General features: G+C 37.3%; 1 protein-coding gene across 2 annotated transcripts in view; it reads right to left on the bottom strand.

Moving 5' to 3' along the window:
• VAV3 (vav guanine nucleotide exchange factor 3) overlaps positions 1–21,731 on the bottom strand; it is a 154,020-nt gene that overhangs the window by 116,842 nt on the left and 15,447 nt on the right. For both annotated transcript variants that reach the window (XM_062003205.1, XM_062003206.1), the window contains exon 2: positions 9,608–9,724. In XM_062003205.1, coding sequence (XP_061859189.1) covers positions 9,608–9,724 — 117 coding nt within the window. The remainder of the gene's footprint in view (positions 1–9,607; positions 9,725–21,731) is intronic.

Here is a 21,731-nt window from a genome sequence, read left to right as displayed (position 1 = left end):
GGGACTCCTCAGGCTAAAGGAACCTACCATTTTTAATGCACTAACAAGTCGCAACTACTGTCTTGGAAAATACGTTATTATTTAGGACTTCCAACTCAAGTAAACTTCTGCTTTACAGAGAACTACTGACCATAAACAGCTGGCAGGTGGTCTCTCCTGGCCTGCATAAAGTGGGGGACTCTATAGACAGAGTAGAAAAAAAAAAAATCATAGTCCAGCTTTCCACCAGGGTTTAGTCCCATTATGTCATTAGCAGTTGGTCGTGGAGAATGCTTACACATGCTTGACTAACTCTTCATAGGAAATCCCAACACTGCAGTGAGGGCTTAAATCATCATCACAGAATCACGGGATCTCACGAATGGACCTCAAAGGATCATCTTGTCCAACCTCCCTGCCAGAGCAGGACCACCTAGAGTAGGTCACAGAGGAATTCATCCAAATAGGTTTTGAATGTCTCCAGAGAAGGAGACTCAACAACCCATCTTGGCAGCCTGTTCCAGTGTTCACTCACCTCACAGTACAGAAATTCTTCCCAAATATCTCTGGTGAAGGTTTAGCAGACACATCCTTCAGTAATATTTTAAACTCATGAGATAGATATATATAGATACACTTGTGTATATATAAGACTAGGAGATGGCTTTCAATACGAGAGAAGTTTAGCTATTTGAAATCATTCCAAGGGAAAAAAATAGGAGAGAAAAAAATGAACATTGCAATTACACCTTCTCTAGCATTTTTATATTAGAATAGAACAAAGTCACCAAATTTATTCTTTTTGAACTATGCATAGATAACGTATCATCAATTGAATTGCTGTTATCATTAATGCATACAAACAAGACATTTGGCAAACAACATAGGGACTGATAACTATTTCAAGATGCTCACTTCAGACTGTCCTTGACCCGCATTATTTTATTATTATAGCTAAAGCCACTTTGTCACTTTTATCGCTTATCATCATTTAACACTAATAGTGGCTTACTTCTTCAGATACAACACTAGCCACATATTCAAAATAACTCGCTCAACCCTACAAAGGGACTATACTTGAGTCTGCATGACTTAATTAAACATTACATTTGAATATGACTGTTGCAAGCAGACAGAAGCTGTAGTCCAAAACAGTCATTAAATTCTCTCCCTAGAAAAGTTAATATTAATTCTAAACAGCAAGGATAGAAAGCAAAGTCTGAACATGATTTGTACAATAAGTCTTTTCTCATAGTCTAAAGAAGGATGTGAAGTCAAACACATCAGAATGTACTGTTACAGAAAATTAGTATATAAATTAAGAACACAGATTTAGATCTGATATGGAGAGCAATCTGAGAACATGTGCTCTCATAAAACAAGTCCTAAACCCAATGCAAAGCCCTGAGACTACCATGAAGTAAAATTAATTAAAATAAGAACATGTCCAAGTAGTTTGGGTAGCAATAAACGTTCATGATAACACATCACTTGTTGCCACAGATGTCAATGTAACTTCGCTATAAGACTTAAAAGCTCATAGCTCTGGATCAGACCAAGTGTTCCCTACCTAAGCTGTGGGAAATTGGTTAGAAAACTAGAACAAATGACTACATTAAGTTTACCCTGTCCTGACTAGGGAAATAAAAGGCTCATGTACAATGGACGGTCTTCCGCACGGCTGAGACCATGCAGTGATCCCAAGTTCTCTTTCCTTCATGACTTTCAAAACATAAAATGGAATTAACAGGGACAAAATAAAACAAAAAATAGGAAGTTGTCTTCATTACACAGCTACGGTATTTTTTAATTCAAAAATCTAATACCTACAAGCAGAAATAAGGAATATCAATGGAAAGCAAATGTCTCCTAACTCAAGAGGCAGATAATCATTAAGTAAAAATCAAAAGTCCTTTAGCTCTACAGCAGCACCCTACTTTGATCCCTGATTTGAATATTTATTTTGCACCACTCTAATTAAATATAGAAGTGCATTGCTTCAAAAATCGAGGACCAAGCCTTTTTAATTTTAGTGGAAAATCTAACTTTGCATCTTAACAAGATGTAAAATTCAAACTCAATATGCAACAGGCTTTTTAGGCGGATGTCAAGCCCATTTCATGTGGTACATGGAAATATTATAATGCAATAGCCATATACTATTTGTTTCTACAGACATTATAATTTTATGCCTATGTCATTTGAATCTCAAAATCCCAGAGCAAACAGAGAGAAGAACAACCAGGCTGCAAGCAGGAAAATCTAGGTCGAAGTAGGAGAGGGATTCTCTTAGAAAATAACTATATTGCAACAATGAGAGAGTATGTTTTGTTCAACATCTTCATCAACAACCTGGATGAGGGGACAGCGTACCCTCAGCAAGTTGGCTGATGACACCAAACTGGGAGCACTGGCTGATTCCCCAGAAGGCTGTGCTGCCATTCAGCGGGACAAAACCAGCTTGAGAGTTGGGCAGAGAGGAATCTCATGAGGTTCAACAAGGACAAGTGCAGAGTCCTGCATCTGGGAAGGAACAACCCCATGCACCAGTACAGGCTGTGGGTTGAACTGCTGAAGAGCAGCTCTGCAGAGAGAGACCTGGGAGTCCTGATTGATAATAAACTAACCATGAGCCAGCAATGTGCCCTCGTGGCCAAGAAGGCCAATGGCATCCTGGGATGCACCAAGAGAGTGTGGGCAGCAGGTCAAGGGAGGTTGTTCTTCTCTACTCTGCCCTGGTGAGGCCTCATCTGGAGTCCTGTGTCCAGTTCTGGGCTCATCAGCTCAAGAGGGACAAGTGCTGGAAATGGTCCAGTGCAGGGCCACCAAGATGATCAAGGGACTGGAACATCTTTCACATAAGGAAAGGCTGCGGGAACTGGGGCTGTTTAGTCTGGAGAAGAGGAGACTGGGGGAGATCTTATTAACATTTATAAATACCTAAAGGGTGGGTGTCAGGAGGCTGGGACATCCCTCTCTTCTATAGTAGATAGTAACAGGACAAGGGCTAATGGGATGAAGCTGGAACACAAAAGTTCCACTTAAACATAAGAAAAAACTATTTCACTGTTGAGGTGAGGGAGCCCTGGCACAGGCTGCCCAGAGGGGTTGTGGAGTCTCCTTCCTTGGAGGTCTTCAAGACCCACCTGGACATGTTCCTATGCGACCTGATCTAGGTGACCCTGCTTCTGCAGGGGGGTTGGACTAGATGATCTCTAAAGGTTCCTTCCAACCCTTACCATTCTATGATTCTATGATAACCGATTATACAAATCATATTTGAACTTCTCCTCTTTCATCTGTCTGCTGTGCTAAAAGAAAATATGCTTTTCCTCTTTGGAAGCAACCAAGCTTTAGAAAAGAGGAACCATATTACCTACTTTTCTTAGAGTATCACAGAAAAAAGATATACACAAAACTCTACAAAGCTGGTATCAGCTTCATGTGCAAGTCACCCAATTATTGCCTTCTGGTTTTATTTATAGTTTAGATTTGTGTTGCTTTGAGCAATGTTTATAAATTCAGGAAGTTTTGGGTTTAGTTGTCAGTTTCACCATCAACTTTTCGTTACTAAAACGCTTGTACTGCAAGTACTGCAGGGAATTCATTTCCTGTTTAAAAATAACATTTAAAACCATTTCCATAAACCACTGTGTGAGAAGACTTAAGTCTTAAGCCCTGTTAAACCTACTCAAGCTCCAACGGTCCTCCTCCTCTAAAACTTCTTGCATCTCAAAGAGAAAAACATGCTACCAGTGCTATCAATGCAGTGAGTTCAGTGTCTCCAGGATACATGAATCAGATGAACCTAATGGGCTGGACAAGATCAACTTAACAGAGAAACATGCTCAGAAATTGAGCTTTATTGTCTCATATTAAAACAGAATTGTTTAGTTTGGAAAAGATCTTTAAGATTATGAAGTCCAACCTTTAACCTAATACTGCCATATCTATCACTAAATCATATCCTTAAGCACCACATCTACATGTCTTGTAAACACCTCCAGGGATGGTGACTTCACCATCTCCCTCGGCAGCCTGTTTAAATGCTTGATAACCCTTTTAATGAAGAAAATTTCCCTAATCTCCTGTCTAAACCACTCCTGGCAGAGCTTGAGCCCATTTTCTCTTGTCCTTGGGAAAAGAGACTGACTCCTTACCTCATTACAACCTCCTTTCAGCTAGCTGTAGAAAATGGGAAGGTATCAGCCTCCTTCTCTCCAGGCCAAAATATAACTTGTTCCCTAGTTTCTCGTTAACCTTGACTTTTCAAATCTGGTCACATTTCATGAAAACATGAACAGAAGCCTACATTATTTAAGAACTCAAAGTCTTCCAATAATTCCCATCCCAAGCACCTCTTGGATGAGAATCTTTCATTAATTATCAAATACTTGTGGTATGTTCAACACTTTGCGTTGTGGTAAAAAACAAAGATAAACAATAACTATTTTCAACAACTGGAAGTAAACATTTTAACTTGTAAGAAATTCATGAAAATTCTTTTGGAAAGACCACTGAGGTGTTAAGTCCAGTAGTGCTGTCACAGTAATGTTGAAGACCACAAACCTAACACACTCAGGCCTAAATATATAAGCTCCTCTAGAAGTCATAAGTTCATGCTAATGGTTTTAGGTTTATTGAAGTCCTATGCCTAGCAATTTGCACTGACTTTGGTGATAATCGCTGCAACAAATGATTACAAGTAAGTACACCAAATTTATCTAACGTGTGTCATGGTTTCCACTGTCACACTGGCAGTCTATGTCTATAAATTTTCAAGAACTTTTCAAAATAGTTATTGATGATCTATCCCATTACTGATCCCATTTGTTCACACTCCTCATCTTTTTGCCTAAAACAATGATTTCTGTTCTTTGGGACTGGAAGTCTTTTTTTGTTATGATTTAAGAGAGGCTGCTGAGTTTTGACATTTATGTAACTCCACAGAAACAGAAATATCATGTAACAAATATGGTCTTCCATACATACCAAGCATTTCAGCAGTTTTGCAACAGGCTACTGTTTTCTTGCTCTTTTTTTTTTTCAAAGCATTTCCAAGGAAAAGGAAGTTGAAACCCGTCTCTATCTTCTGTATCTTCATTCTTGCACATTCACAAGCACACCTTGAAGGTGTTCAAGTGTCATCCATCCCAAACCAGTCCATCTCACTGTAGCTTTTGAAGATGTTATAATCTCACTCCTAAAAGCAACTGTACAAATAGTTTATATCCATCAAACCACTAAGCTTTTTTTTTTTCATTCTATCAATAAAAGAGATCAGGGAACAGAGTTCTGTTTTTAATGAGTTTTGTTTTCACTAGTTCATTTCTCTTCCTCATTTTAATATATTCACATAAAATCCACTATAATGTCTTGATATGCTGCTCAGTTTTCTGCAGTTTTCATGTGATTTAATTAGTTAAAAAGCTCGTGTTTTATTGCCTCACTGTTAAATTTAACAGATAAAACATGAAACAACTGAGGTAAATTTCAACTGCTTCAGCTTTCCTAAAAAGTTCCTAAACACTACCTCCTCTCTCCCTGGACATGTACTTAGCTTTGTATAGTAACTGCTGCTCTTTGTTGTGTTGATTTTGGTGAGTCAATCTCATGCACATCTGCCTGATCTTCCTGGAATCTATTAAACCTGAGGGAATACTAACACATAAGATCCTCAACTTCAGCATGACTTTCTGCTTCATCATAGCCCAGATTTCCTTTGCACTAAGACAGTGACTAAAATGAACACACCCTACATGACCTTCTATATGCGCTCAGAATTTTCACAGCAGTTGCTTGCTTTTACATAAACTAACCTTTTAAGCATCACTAGAGACTTAGCTACACTAGACATATTATATGCTTTTAAACAATTAGGTACTTGTTTGACTGGAAGCTGTTGACATTTGATCCTCTTGTTTGGTTTTTGTTTGTTTTTTTAAAATCATGATTGAATATTGCATGTTCTTTCTAGACATCTATTGCAGAATCCCTACTGGGAGGTCTATGGCTATGTTCATATTATATCAGTTGTACTATAAAAAACATCCTGTGCTCAGGTATATACTATTTAAAATACCTAAAAGAGTACATCAAGTTCTTTTTCTGACAATGTCAGGACATCATTTTGCCCCACAGGACCTCAAACAGCTCTCTGAGGCCAGGGAGCATCTAATGACATTAACGGGTGCTGGAACTAATCCTCTTATTCCCATCTCTGCAACACATTAGCTGCAAACTTTCTTCAGAGAACAAGGATAGCAACAATTTGTTGTGACCTACTAAACAGCAAAGACTGCTGTTGGAGGACTGTGCAGGGCTCACTGAGCTGAAAGAACAAGTATCAACATTATTTGTTGATTTTGGCACACAGGTAGAAAGGAAGAACCTGACAACCCATGTGGTAGTGAAAAATGACTCTCCAGTATGGAATTTGTAATGAAAACACTGTCTGGCACCTCATGTGCGTGGGAGGGCATTTCATGCTCCATCAGGAACTTAACACAGCAACAACAAAATTTTCTGATAGAAAGGTGAGTGGGAAGGGGTGAATACTGTAGAACTCAAGGAAAATCAAGTTTTACGTGGTTTCAGAAAGCATGACTTCAAAATCCTCCTAATTTCTCTGTAAGACAGCCTTTCTTTTTTAAAGCGCCATCACTCTGTAAGAAAGACAATCTGTACTATTACACTTGAAACAGAAGAAACTCTCAGCTCATAACATTCACACATATCAACATTCACACAAAATGTATCCATTAAAAACATATTCATGGGGTTAACTGCTTCTCTGTCTCTTTACCTATTCACTAACTGTTTACAAGTTCCCTACTTCAGCTTCACTTCTGACTCTCATCCACACCACACACATCCTCCTTCTTCTCTAATCAGCAAGAAATCAAAACATCTTTGCACAGTGGAGCACAAAGTTCAAACCAAATTTTCATATGTTGTGGCAAAGCATCTGAAAATGGCTCACTAACCCCTAGGTATTAAATGCAAGTTTCACCATTACATAAAACTATTTTTAGCTGGTATCTCACAAGGCTGTTAAAAATGTTATGACTGTATAGACAGTGTACAGCTGCCACTTCTACCACGCATGGGTTTTGCAAACAACAGAATATCTCAAGAAAACTACCCTTTCTATCACCATTCCTCATCTTATTTTTCCCTTCAAACTTACTTCCTTCAAGGCATGTTGTTCTTTTATAGTTGACACATTCCTCCTGTTCCCTCCACTAGCATGCTTAGTCATTGAAATCTGTCATATTGAGCAGAATAATCTATCATTAAGATGACAAATTCAATAATAATTTCTTTATAAATTCATTTGAAGCGTTGAAAACTACCAGACTTAAGCAGTCACCTCAGCTACAGTTCATTTACATCTCACTAATAAGAACTTGCCAGGTTCTGACATCTCAAAACAGCTTCCAGTACATGCAAATGTGTTAAAGGCTATAGGTACTGCAGACACTCATTCCATCACCTATTTGGTCAATAGTTTGGAAAACAGAGTGTTTCTAAACCATATGATCCTTTTTGTTTGTGCCTGTAATAGTTCTGAGGTCATTCATACTTCGTACACATTCAGGGAGAGCCGTTCAAAGAACTGTTTTAGAAACGGTGGAAGGATTCAGTTGCACGAAAATTCTGCATCACTGCTTTTTGGCCTTTTGCATATACACAACTTCAATTGCAGAAGGCTGCAGTTCTTATTCATAGGGGAAAAATAATGAAGATGAAATTTTAGAAGGGAATAACAATCTGAAAAATGTAAGTTTTCTTATTCTACTAGTCATCATAATTTCCAATGTAACAAGTACATTATCAGATATGCAACTGAAATCCCACATCATTTCACAGGTTTTCTAAGCTAACTGTACTAACAATACTCTTAAACCTACAGAAATAACTCAGCAGAAGGCTTGCTATACATCTTAATACAGTAGCAATTTTCTTTCCTTCACTTTCTTAATCATCTCAAGTCCAACAGCTGCTTTAGGAAACTGACCACAGGCTCATCTGTAGAGGCTAGTAAACTACACAGATTAGGCTTGTCTAAATACAGCACACTGCAACCTCCGTGTGTGCGTGTGGCAGGCTTCCACATAAGTACGCAATGGAATCGGCTGAACAGCAGAGCCATTATGCACCTAAAAGTGTGTCCAACACAGCTACTGCAAAGATTGCACAAGCTTGTTTGATTTAGCATCTCCACCTTTGCACAAGCAGCAGTTACTGTGCACAGAGTCTCAGTAAAGTCCCACACAGAGCGTCTTTCATATTTGTCATTGCATTTTTACCTGGTGGCTTTCCAAGAAAGATAACAAAGGCCACTCAAGATGCCAAGACTACAGCAATCATTACTTGTAAGCACTATAGTCATCACTGAACATGGAACATCAGGACCAGGAATAATTAACCTATTTGTGCTCTACTGTGGTAACAAACACAGCAATTTAAAAAAAAACAAAAACAAACAAACCAAAACCCTCCAAAAAAAAACTCCCCACAACAACAAAACCATGTTTCTGATTTTTACTAACACACAAAATTTTTAGAACAAACCACACTTGAACAAAAACTGTGATCTTCAGTGTAACTAAAACTAAGTGGAATTATCAGGTTTATCTAATTCTACACTCCAAAATCTTAAAATAAAACAAAGTCTTCAGGGAAGTAGTGGGATACTTTGGTTAACAGTATTCACTGAACCATTTCAAACAGTCATATTGCAGCCCTCACTCACTCTTGCACTCTTACATCATCTTTACTTCCATGTCTACTTAAAAAACAAGAGCAATGCATAAAAACCAAGTACTAAAATTACAATCTAAAAAAAACTACACTTGAAATCAACTAGATTTTTATAACTCTTTTCAGTACCACTTCAGGTAATTTTTAGACTTTTTCCTGTGAAATTAGGGTAATGATACCCTATGACTCAAAAGCAGAAGTTGAACTGAACATATGCTGGCAATGACAGATCAAACAGGTATGTATATAGAGGTTATGAACAATAGACTGGAAAAAACTTTGACATATAACTCATCATAGGCTTACAAAATATACTTCAGGTTGTGTAAATCAGTCACATGAATCCACTACATTTGCGTCTGAGCTTTATAGCAGGTTAGAAAAAAACCAACAGATGTTACAATTGTCAAAAAAACTCCCATATTCAAGGGCAGATACACAGATGAATTTTGAACACTTGAGCCTGAAGAAAGATGCTCTGTGCCATGTGGTCTTAACATATATAGGTCCAGGGTTTCTGATTTCACACTATGTCAGAAGTGATTTCACCAGATAGCATTCGCCCACTTTGCCATCTTCACTCATTTCATTTACCTTAATCTTTCAATCCAGTTTTTTAATTTATCTATCTATGCTTTTTGTACTTCCAGAACTTTCCTACCAGGGATTTTCCTCTGCCCTTTATTAGCCCCTCCAAGGTAAATCTAGTTTTTCTGCTTTCTTAATTATTCTCCACTTTTTTGTTACTAATGAATGCTCATCCATTAGTCACAACTTCTACACCACATCTACCATGAAAGTCTTCTATACTGAAGCAGCAGAACACAGGTGTTACTTAGGATATAATTAAAAGGAACCTTACCTTGCCAAAATCTCTCACATCAAACAAGTCAAATGCTTCAAAAAGTTCACTTTTCTTCATCCCAAATATTTCACAACATGCCGAAAGAAAAGTCCTTATATTCTTCAAGCAAAGAAACTAGGGGAAAGAAAACAAAAATACTAAGCATCACGTATATCAATTAGAAACTTCTGTTATGACTTTGGTCACAAATACATTAAAAAAATTGTATTGATGAATTTTTTAAGTCAATACTTCAATTATGCTGTGATCTTCCACTTGTTATAATTCAGACAAAAAAAGCTCCCTTCCGAAACAGAAGTGTTAACCAAATTCTGAGTAGACACTTTGCAAACAGAAACTACTGTTTCTCTTTTTAAGTAAACAAAGAGAAATGACAATATGTTACAAGACCCAAATTAATCTAAATACACCTGCTTTCCAGTTCTTTCCAGACAGCACAGAAAAAAAGCTTACCTTAATAAAATTATATTCATTTCAGAAAGTTTTTATTCATGTTTACATCAAGTGTCTTAAGATAAAAGTCTAGTTGGAATGCTTTAATGAACACATATGCACTGTTTAACACACTAAAGATGTTATGAATACTTACTCCTATCTGGAACACATGAGTGGCTGAAATTTGCTATTAAGAAATCATTTACAATTTGTCTAGTGGAGATTTAAGATCCGGAAGCCATCTTCATTTCTGTACTGCACCAATGGCTATTTCTCTTGAAGTTATACACACACTCCCCCTCCAATGATCATCTCAGTCTGGAAAAATAACGAAGCTTCTGCCACAATGCTCTCATTACAAGCCTTCTGAAGCACTTCCCTATAAACTGTTTTTTTTAAAGGCCTTACAAGTACAAGACAATAATTACCAATAGCACTGCAGTAACTCAGGAGGGATAGCCAAAATGCACAATAACCATTCTCGATGACGGTAAGCACCATAAGGTACCAGTAACTTATGAGGACATTAGCTCCAGAAAGATGCTGTAATAGAGTCTTATGAGCCTCTATGCAGTATAGCTCTAAAGCAAATTCAATATTTATAAGTGACAGTATTTCAAATGGCCCAGCACAATGTTTGGAATATGCATTTTAAAAGCATTGATACAGCACCTTAATACCAAAATTGAGTTCCTAAAGCTCTCCTTGTTATAGTGGATTCAAAAGAGTGAGGATTATCTACATTTGGACAGATTATAAAACTGCTGCATGTTCCAACTTCATGCTGTTTATAAAAGCAGTATTTTTTTTATATTAGTACTGACTGTCACAGCCATGTATTTTCTGAATGCAAAGTAATGAATATCCAAACGGCTCGCTCAAGACAAAATATGCCACCGCTTTACTTTCAGCAAGAGAAAACAACATACTAATTAAACAGAGAGCCCTATCTCATGTCCTGCGTAGAAAGAACTAAGCAGCTAGACACAGAAGCAGAGCAACTGATAACTCGGACTTACAGCAAGCTTACACTTGTAAAAGCACCAATTCAACAAGAGAAGCTTCAAGACTACGTAGACAACTCTAACATATGGTTGTGGACATCAAGACAACAGCCAATAAACACAAAGCATCACAAAAGCAACCCCTGCTCAAACTGAAGCTCCCCAGAACACATCTGTGACTGACAACTGCCCCATCAAGTGTAAGGGGCCACAGATGTACTAGGTGGAGCTGTAGCCTCCACCCTCCTCTCCCCTCCCAACAGTCCCATCAGCACATGCACCCAGCACACATAGGGCAGTCAGTGCTGCATAGCTCGAGGACAGTGTGGCATTTATGCCAGATTGCTTTTATGCTCAGTAAAAACTGAAAATTAGTCTTGTCTGCTTAGTCAATACCACAAGCTTCTCTGGTTTTGCAAAGATTATAATTTTCAAGTCAAAAATTACAAGGTTAGATGGCTGAGATATAAAATGTATTCCACCATGACGCTAACAGGAAGAACCAAAGATGAGCTAGTTTGGGAATCCACAGCTTTAAAATCAAGATGGGACATACAAAGTCATTATGGTGTTCTCATATATACTTTTTTACCATGTTATTTGATTGGGGTTTTTTTTAAGCCACCAAGAGCCACTTGGTTTGTAGAATGCCCATTTAACTTGAATACTGATTTACCTTCCAACTTTGAAATTGTCACAACCACTGACAAACTTTTTCGTTAATCGAAAACTCAGCTGGCTCTTTAAAGCCTAAGTTTTGAGTTTATATTAGTTCATGATGAAGTCTGCCAGTGCTAAGAATGCTTACAGCTGCATTAAGGTGTTTACCTCTAAAGAGAGCAAGAAGTTAAGGCAGAAAACAGGAGCTGTCATGGGCCTAAAATCTGGCCTAGATTTGCTAGAGAACATTTTAGTGAGTTGCATTTAACCTTCTATAGCTAAAAGAGCCACTGACTGTATCAGCAGTTACACACAAAATGCCCTTCCCTTTCTGTGAAATTTCTCCAACTATTGTTAACAGAAGCCTCCTACAACAAGTGATAATGATTGCAGCATTTTTTCCAACACAATTTATTGCATACTTGAAACTTGGAGGAAATTCTCAGACATTAGTCTTTTATGTTTAAATTACCATTACTATGAAGTATACACAAATAGATGGGAGAGCATATTACAAGAAACTAAATTCTATTTAGTCCACACATTTTAAAGGAAATGTTAAATACCTACATGTAAGTAATGAAGTAAATTCTTTGGAATATTCTAATAGAGGCCAAAGAACACTCTAATCTCTCACACCTTCTTTTTTTAAATACTCAGTAATTCATCAAGTGGCAAAATGCACTTAGTATGTACCATATGTTAAGCAGACTTGACAATTATAATCTAATATTCAACAACAATATGACAATATGACAGTTATTTCATTTCTGGTAGACTCTAGAAACTGTAGACTAAGCATTTATCAAATCTACTTGCACTCGAGAGGAGACCATTAAGTGAGTGCCTAACAGTGCTTTTAGCAACACAAGCCTCCTGACAAAACAGTCTAACCCCTGTGCTAGTTGAAAGACAGCTTAGGGAGTTTTGTTGTGCATCCAATGATTCAGTATACATCAATTTTCCGTTAAAAAATAAAAGGCTTATTACTTAACTGTTAAGCTAACCACAGTAGCTGTAAGGATAAAACTTTTTTACAATAAAGCATGAGGAGAAAAAACTTTTAAAACATTTATTATATGCCACTCATGTTTTGGAAGAGTTATTTCATTATAATACCCAGAAAACTTTCAGAAAGATTTCCAAAGCTTTATATTGCAAACACCTAAAGAAACAACTCTCCTCAATAAAAACAAAGATTTTTATCACTGTGGTTTTTGTCTGAAGAGGTACAAACTAGTAAAAGAAGAAAAGAGCATAGTCCTAAAACCTATTAACTTCTATAAAAGACAACTCTCCTTGCTGGCAATAAGAAAAAGACACCACTAGTCTGCAGGCTCTCATTAATAAGTTCAGTCCTGAGGATATTTGGAAACCTACTACATTATTGTGTTTCTTTTTCAAAGAAACACATTATACTTCGGCACACCACAAGGCACATCATTAAAGGCATGAAAAGAATTGGGTACCCAACTGCTCTTAAGAGATCTAAGGAGAGCCAGACACATCTCACTTGGTCTAATCTCTGAAAGTCTCCTCCACAGGAAATGTTGTCTTTCAGTACAAGAACTGGTTTCTCTTCATTAAAAGATAACATAACTTAAAAACATTCTCTTGAGAAAGTTAATGTTGGTGGTTTTCTTAATTTCTTGGGGTTTTTTTTAACAATATAGCTCTATTAAGAGACAGCAGTCCAGAATTCTTAATATGTGGATTAGTGAAAATATTGCAGCAAGGTAATGTAAGCCTTGAGTCTGAAGAAAATTACACTACTGAAAAACACAGCTTTTATCTGGCTCACCTCTGGGTAAACCATGACAGGAAAGCACACACAGCACCTAGAAACAGATTGACTACAACAACCCCTTCAGGTTGAGGATCTTGAGAACAATTTGCAATATTAACATCTACAGATTATCAAGACATTTCTAAAGCACCCTAATGTTTCATAATATACGTAGTTACACTACCACAAACCGTTGTCACTGTCAGGGTTGCTGAAATGGTATAACTCTTGTGATAAACCAGAGTCTTCATGGAATGGATTAGAGTTTTAGTGATCTTTAGTCTATTCAGCACTTATTTTTCTAAGAGGCACGAACACATTTATTGAAATGAAAAGCAGAAGTCTGGAAAAAAGAAAACCTACCACATAAAAAAGTAAGTATGGTTTATATAATCAGGACTGCATTTGCCCGAACTGAAGCAGAAGAGAGTGGGCAAACCAAATTATACTAAGTTCCACAGGAAAGGCATGCTGTTTTCTACCATAACATTTTCCAATTCACACAGAAAGAAACATTTATTTGAGACTTTTCCACCTCAGTTCATGGTTATGTGTGCTGACAAATGTATAGAAATGTTTTACAGAGTACTGAATAGAAATGACTAATTAGACACAAAAAGCACAGGCAGTACAGCTGCCCACAGGGGAGAGGGATTTCTCTAGCCAGGCCTCTAATGAAGTGAAAGATGAAATTTAAAAAAAGAAAAAAAAAAAGAACAAAAAAACCCTTAACCCAAATTTTATATATCCTTTATTCATATAATCCTAGACGTATTTCTCAGAAAACATGTTTTACCACCAAAGTACTTCAATGGAATAAATGCCTGTTTGGTACAGACCATAATAATCAGTATTCTAGATGTATCTTTTGTACTAAAAGCTCTCCTAAGGGTATTCAGAAAACAAAGAACTCTGAAGATCAAATTCTGCCGCCAGACATTTATATGAAATCCCAACTTAGCAACACTAGTTAGGTGAGTGAAAACTGAAAGGTCAAGAAAAGACAAGTATTCAGGAAAAAGACAGTTCTAATCCACTTCCAACTTCTTTTTTTTTTCCTTTAAAAAAAAAACCCTTCTCTTTTTTTTCTTAAATTACTAATAGTGGAAAAAGAAGCTAATTTTATTTACTTCAACTTCTAACTCCTATTATGGTGATTTAGTCAAAAGCAGGGAATAACTTGGCAGTTTCCTTATATTTGTATCTAGATCAATAGACATCCACACTATATTTCAATAGACATCCACACTGAGTCACTTATTCTGACACCGTACTCATCCTTTCATCATTACACGTCCCGGGCTTTTTTGCATGTTGCATTCACTGCCCCGTGAACATTTTGAGATATTCCCAAAACTGGACAAGAACGGATGCCAGTTGCTCATACCCACTATCACACAGAAGCTATGATAAAAGAGTAAAAACACAGCAAGACTCCGCTTAGCCAACTGTCCACTAAATCCGCTTGGCCATCTTCCCCTTCTATTCCTCCTCTGAATTCCTCCACTTTACAAACTACACAAGTGGAGCTATTTGCCTTTGCTTAGACCAGCCTTACAGGCATAAACAAAAAACTGTGGGATTTTAGGTAACAGAATGCATTTTATGACAAAAATAGCTGAGGTTAGATAGTCGAAACAAATACATAAAAAGAGCTGTAATTAGATGAGCAAATCTGACTTCAATTGAAGCACCTCTGAAGGGTCAACCACTTTTAATTTGTGAAATAGTGATGTTACATACAGGGAAACATACACAGGCTTGTGAGGTTCCAAGATTTTTCTGTTAAGACATCTACGGTGGTAGAAAAGCAGAATTATACATGAACACCATGCAGAAGAACAGAAAAGCATCTCAGATCATGCTCTTCCTACGCCTCAGCCAGCACTTACTGCAAAATGGACTCCTGACCTTTCTTGTCCATTTCTGGCATGCTAATGAAAACAGATTAGCTGTGACTATCTCATTTTGATTTCCACTCTGTTCCCAAGGATATAAGCAAAAAGGAAAATAATGCAGTTATATGCCTTGAGCATGAGGAGAAAAGTGAAAACTGCTATAATGCATTAAACTGTAAGAATCGCTTTTCTACATCCTGTCACCAAGATTGATCCATGCAAGTTGTTTCAGTGACAGAAAGCACTAAAACAGAAGAAATGCTCTCCTCAAAGTTATCTTCAGAAATTTGTCAATGCCCTGAGGCTTGTGGATTTTCCTTTTCACACTTACTTCAATATTTGTTGAAACAACTGTGTTGATAGGAGTAACAAATTCCATACTAAACACTGTTTGAATCTTGCTAAGCCCAAATCCGAGAGCTCCACAAACGCCATCACCTCTTCTGGCCACAAAGCAAAGACAGGGTGACCACAGCAAAAATGCACAGTGGCAAGACCGAAATTGTACCTTGAATCTATATACATACAAAAGCAACAGTAACTAACTAGAGATAGAGACCCAAGGGTTTCATCAGCTCCTGCATCCTGTGTGCACAGGAAATACCTAATCTCCTTTAAATTCTTTCATCGTACTTAACAGGTGCTCACACATCCAGGGCTCCTTTCAGTACAACAAGCTGGATGGTTCCCCAACATAAGCCCATCTTTAACAGATCAATCTCAAAAGCAGGGTTACCAAATTAGAAGCATGCTCTACCTCTATTAGTTGACATTTCATTAAACATTATTATAAGTAAAAAGTATCTGTATGTTCAGTAACATCAGATAACTAGGTATTCAATGAAAACAGAACACTGTGGTGTGACAGAACTGTACCTCTGGGGTTAACAACTGAACACAGACATCATTCCTGGCTCCTTCACAGGTTTCAGCACCCAAAGCAGATTAGATTAGTTCTGCTCTGCCAGTAGGAGTAATTATCACTATATGCAGCAAAAAATAGCTGTAAGGATTTCAAAGTGAATTAAGTGCAGACCTAGTGATGAAGTTTTAATTCAACATCTATTAATGTCTTCTCCTAAACCAGTATATGGAAAAGAGCAATAATGGAGTCAAGAATAGAAGTTTTAACATATCTATTTTTCTTACACGTCGCTTGTAAAGATTGTTAAATCCAGTTTTACAGAAGGAAGACAACGCAAAAGGGCCATAAGGAGTTTAGAGACCAAGTCAATTCAAGAAGATCGGTGCACCTGTTTTCACTAAGGAAATGGAAGCTACAAGCCCGTGTCCAGAGATTTTTTTGGGGTTAAGCGTCAGAACACCCCAAGTAAGCATTATACTTTTTTTTTTCCCCACTCTTAGATAAAAGATGTTAACTTGCAAATTACACTTTAAAAAGAAACTAACACACACAGGAAGAACACGTCACTCATGGGAAAGTCATTCTGGTTTAGGTTCTGCATTTGGCCTCTTGTTCTGCAAACTACCTCCATCATTCAGATGATCAATATTTTTAAAGCTCTAAGCAGAAGCAGATGAGTTGAATATAAAATACCTCCTAAACTTTGCTCTCCAAAAGTTCACAAAGCAGAACAGTAATAAAAATGGAGGAGATAGCATATGGAGTTCTGGAAGAGGTAAACTCATTATTAGTATCACAGCAGCTTAGAGTCTATACCTTAACTCTTTGTATAGTCACCTAAGAGTATTTGTTTAGGTAACAAAACATGCAAGACCAGTATAATTACACAACTGTGAAGAATTCTCCTAAGAAATGTGCTATGCAAAGAGCAACAACAGACATTCTGTAATTCTCTGAATTAAGTAGTAGCGAGGGAGATCTGTAGCACTATTAGCTTCCTAGATGTGGGCATTCTTTGAAGGTCTACATACCACATAGGATGCTGTATGAACCATAAAACATATTCAATTCCTTTGAACCACTGCTAACAGAGTATGAATAGTAATAACATGTTCTTTATTTGCTCAGTTAATGCAGTAATTAAATATTCATAGAGAAAGTCTTCTTAAAATCCCTGACTACTATTCAATTGTGTCTATTGCATTTTGGCTTGAGTCTCAAGTTTTGTTTATGAAGCACAGAGAAGAACAAATGTTCAAAGAAATAAAATGGAAATCAAAAAAAAACAAGCTGAGGAAGCACAAAAGATGCTCAGCTTTTATTGTTACTGATATGGAGTGAACAGGAGGTGGGGATAAAAAGCTTGTATCTTGTCATGCATTCCTGACTCTCTCCTTTGCTATGTTATAGCATTAGTGAAATGTTTCCTTACCCTTGCTTAAATTCCCTGCGTCCCTTAAGTCAAGTACTCCTACAAGCCACGCAACTGAAAGCTTCTAGTAAACCATCATTGATACACATTCAGCAAACATCTTCCATGTCCTACCATGTGCATCACAACAGGAGTCACTGCCTGCCTGAATAAGCAAGAAACCTTTTATCCTTTACCTATTTCAAGATGCACGATAAAAGAGAGCTTCGGGAAAGCAGAGTCGGTAAACTGGTGGGAAATTTTGGACCACAGAGCTGCAACTACAGGAATTCCCAAGTGTAAACGGCAAGAGGCATAGGTGGGAGCTCAGGACCACATCCTGTTGCAAAAGGTGATTTTTTTTTTTGCTTCCTGCTAGCAAGACTTAAGTCTATTTTGCAATATCTGGTCAAAAAGAAGAGCAATTGGAACACAGCATTATGTATGGAAAGCACACAGAGATTAGCTAGGGGGTTTCTGTGCATAGTTACCTTTTAAAATAACTAGCCCTGTCTGTCTTACATCCCAAAGTCACATCCCTACAATATATTTTCACTAAGGAACTGTCTCTTACAAACACACACAAAAAGAAGGAACAGTCCTGAGAAGACAAGAAGAGGAAGATGGTGGCAAGGAAACAGAAAGAGGAACACAGAAGAGAGCCAGACATGTGAAACATGTTTAAAAGAAAATCAAAATAGACCAGAGAGAAAAATCCAGGGAGAAAGATCACTAAAGTAAAAAAAGACTTGACTTGTTAGTGATTAAACTGTGGGAAAACATGAAATAAAAACCACAAGAAAATAATACGTTAAAATTAGAGGGGGAAAAAAAGAGGGAGAAAAATATTTAATACCATATTTTCCATAAATAGCATTCTTAAACTCTGATGCTTTGTCTTATACACTACAGCAAGTCTACCAGAGTAAAGATATACTTGGTGATTTCCAAGACTGATTTTTATTTCGTCCAGTCACTTGCAGTACTGCGTTTCCTCAAATAAGAGTTAAAAACACTCCTGGTGTTAATGATACAGCTTTTTGGAAATACTTAAAATCTACTACATAGATCACACAAAATTTTAAGTTTTGGGCTTTGCTTCTTTTTGTTTTAAATATAGCAGAATAGCCTTTTCAAGACCGTTCTGTGAAGTACCTCCTCTTGCTTGCTTTGAATATGCTACCTACCACTTCCCTTGGATATCCCCATTTCCACATGGTAAAGATGAGCAAATAATTGTCTCTTTCTTCTTGAATACTCCCTATATGTTGGCTCTTTTCATTTGAAAACCTCTATTGCCTTTCTCTACATCTTCCTTATTTTACTTCCTTTTTAAAACAGGAGACCACAACTACATAATACAGGAGCACTGACACTTATGCAGTAGACTGCAATGCATAATGAGCCATAATGCATAACACTATAACAAAAGTTTGGGGCACAAAACAAGCCTCTGCAAATGTACTGTGCAAAAATCCTTCAGTGCTACACCCTCCACAGGTGTCTACCAGGACAGATCATTGGTTCAGATGATGATGAGATTTAATCCATGGCTGTAATTCCTATGATAAACAGGACACAAAAACATTCATAGTTCTCAACTTCCAAAATTTCTCTGAGGGAAAAGTCAGTTAAAATATAACTATAAAAACATAGAGACTAATATCTTTGTACCCACAATTGTTTTCCAAGTAGTCGCTCTAGAAATCCAACGAGTTTTAGGCAAACTGCACTGCATTTTTTCAGTGACATGTGATCTCGTCAGTTAAGGAATTCAAATTGAAATATTGCTATAATGCTAGAGTCATTAAGTTCCGCAACAAATTCTACCACCAGTAATATTAATTTACATCAACTTAAAATCAGGTGACTCTATGAAGTTGCAGTAGATTTCTTTCCTTATGAATGCTGACGAACAATGAAAGGTAAACCTCACAAAGTGTTTCAGTTGTACATCATAGGCCCTTGTGGTCTAAAATGCTGCATTCGCTCACCCCAGCTGTGTGCCAAAATGAAATGCACCATTAAAAGCAGCCAAAATTTGCATGGGAGATGTGTCTAAGTCACATAAACACCTGCTTCCACTACCATGATTTTACAGCTGTGATCATCTCAGCAGAGGCAAATGCTCATGGAAATTCAACTGTCACCTCTATATGTGGCTCATTTGATGTCATAGCTGAATCATACTGATGTCTTGTCTCACAGTAACATTTGAAGTGTACTTATGAACAGTCCAAAAGTTTATTTCTAAGGGTAACAATACAGCGTCTCACGAAGTAAAACATAACCATGAGTATGGTCTCATGAGAATAAAGGATACTTATGAAAAGAAGGAAAAATTTGAAATTAAAATCCTAGAGCACAAGTCAGTATTTATTAGATAGCCTGAACCAATCAAACAGTAAATAACCTGAATACTATGCAAACTGCAGCAGTGTAATTTACAATTACCTGGACTCTCTGTCTGCTGAGCAATTTGCTAAGTACAATCAGGGGTTTTTAATGGAGTAGGATGGGCGCCAGTTGAGAAGTCTGCATTACTGAGCCATACTATGTGCTGAGTCTTAAGATACCAATATCACATTTTTCTCCAATTCAATTAAGAAAATTATTCTTAAGTTACTATAATACAGATGGCCGTTTCAAACAGCACATTATAACCAACATGAAGGCAGGTTCAATAAAGAATTTAACTGTTACAAGACCTGGTCCTCAGTCTTCAGCAGGTAAAGTCCATGGGAGGTCACAGAAGACCACACACTAAATGCTGCGTTTTCAGCACAACAGCTGCATCAAGCCCAAGACACAGAGCAAGCTTAACGCCTTCACACAGTTTACAGTGTACCATCTCAGATGCCATCATAATTGCATCCTCCAAGAGTGCAAAATGCAATCGGCATACAGCAAACAGCTTTATTGTTCGTGTATATCGGCAGTTCCTGCAACATAGATGACAAAATCAAGGGCTGCTGAGGAAGCTCAGAAGCAGCTGTTCCGAGCAGGTGCAGAACGAGATGTCAGAGATGCGAGAGCTCCACTTAACATCTCAGGGAACTCTTCCACCAATATCTTGTCATGTACAACTATCTTGCCACCAGAATTTTTCCCTCTCTTGGTATGAAATCATCTTGGGATAAGTATTACATAATATCCTACAAAAATAATAATTCCAACTATAAAACTACCACCTGCTTTGAGTTCTGCCACGTTATTTCAAGTGTCCATATATGATGAACTTTAAGGACCGCTTTCAAGTACTTTAAAGAACTCATCCCAATCTTAATGCTACAGACATCCAGCTAAATTACTTCAGAACACTGCACGTAGTGATCTCATGAAAAGTAAATTTCCTGAACCATTGTTAAAAGCACCTGTAAAAAGTATTCCCCACCCTGAAAGAAGGACTGCATAAATATTGACCATTAGTTTCATGCTCATATTTTTATCCCTCTGAAATTTACAAATAATATACACACCCATGCCAGACATGTTCTACGACAGAGCTGACCTGAGAACCACTATCATAGGAGGTGCTCACATGCAGTGCTCTGCTTGTCTTCCATACTTACTGAAGAGGGATGGATTCTGACTCTTCTATTCATAAAATTAATCCTATTTAAAACATAATGTGCTCATATACGGAAAGTAATTTACCTAAATATTTACTATTTTAACAAAAATGTACACTAGCAGGATGCAGAATTTAACTTGGTTTGATTAATAGATCCCTATCACTTCAAATTTAATGCTATCAACTTAATTAAAGTCTAAAATGCATCCTGAAATCACAGCAAGGTACTGGCTATTTGCACAAATCTATATAAAAATCAACAGTCACTCTTGTCACAGCTGAAAAAGCTTCTACATGAGCAGTAACCTATTACTGGTCTTGGCATTGATGCATACATAAAGGAAAACATAGCAACATAACATAGCAACAGTGAAAGCACCTGCCTGCAAGCTATAGGCAAACATTTTTTCAAACTTATACAAAAGAAGACATACAAAAGCAATACAAACAGCTGCTATAACATGCTTTCAGACCTCTGAACTGGCATC

Source organism: Colius striatus, chromosome 10 (genome assembly GCF_028858725.1).
Source record: "Colius striatus isolate bColStr4 chromosome 10, bColStr4.1.hap1, whole genome shotgun sequence".
NCBI lineage: Eukaryota > Metazoa > Chordata > Aves > Coliiformes > Coliidae > Colius > Colius striatus.
This window is presented reverse-complemented; position numbering and strand designations above follow the sequence as displayed.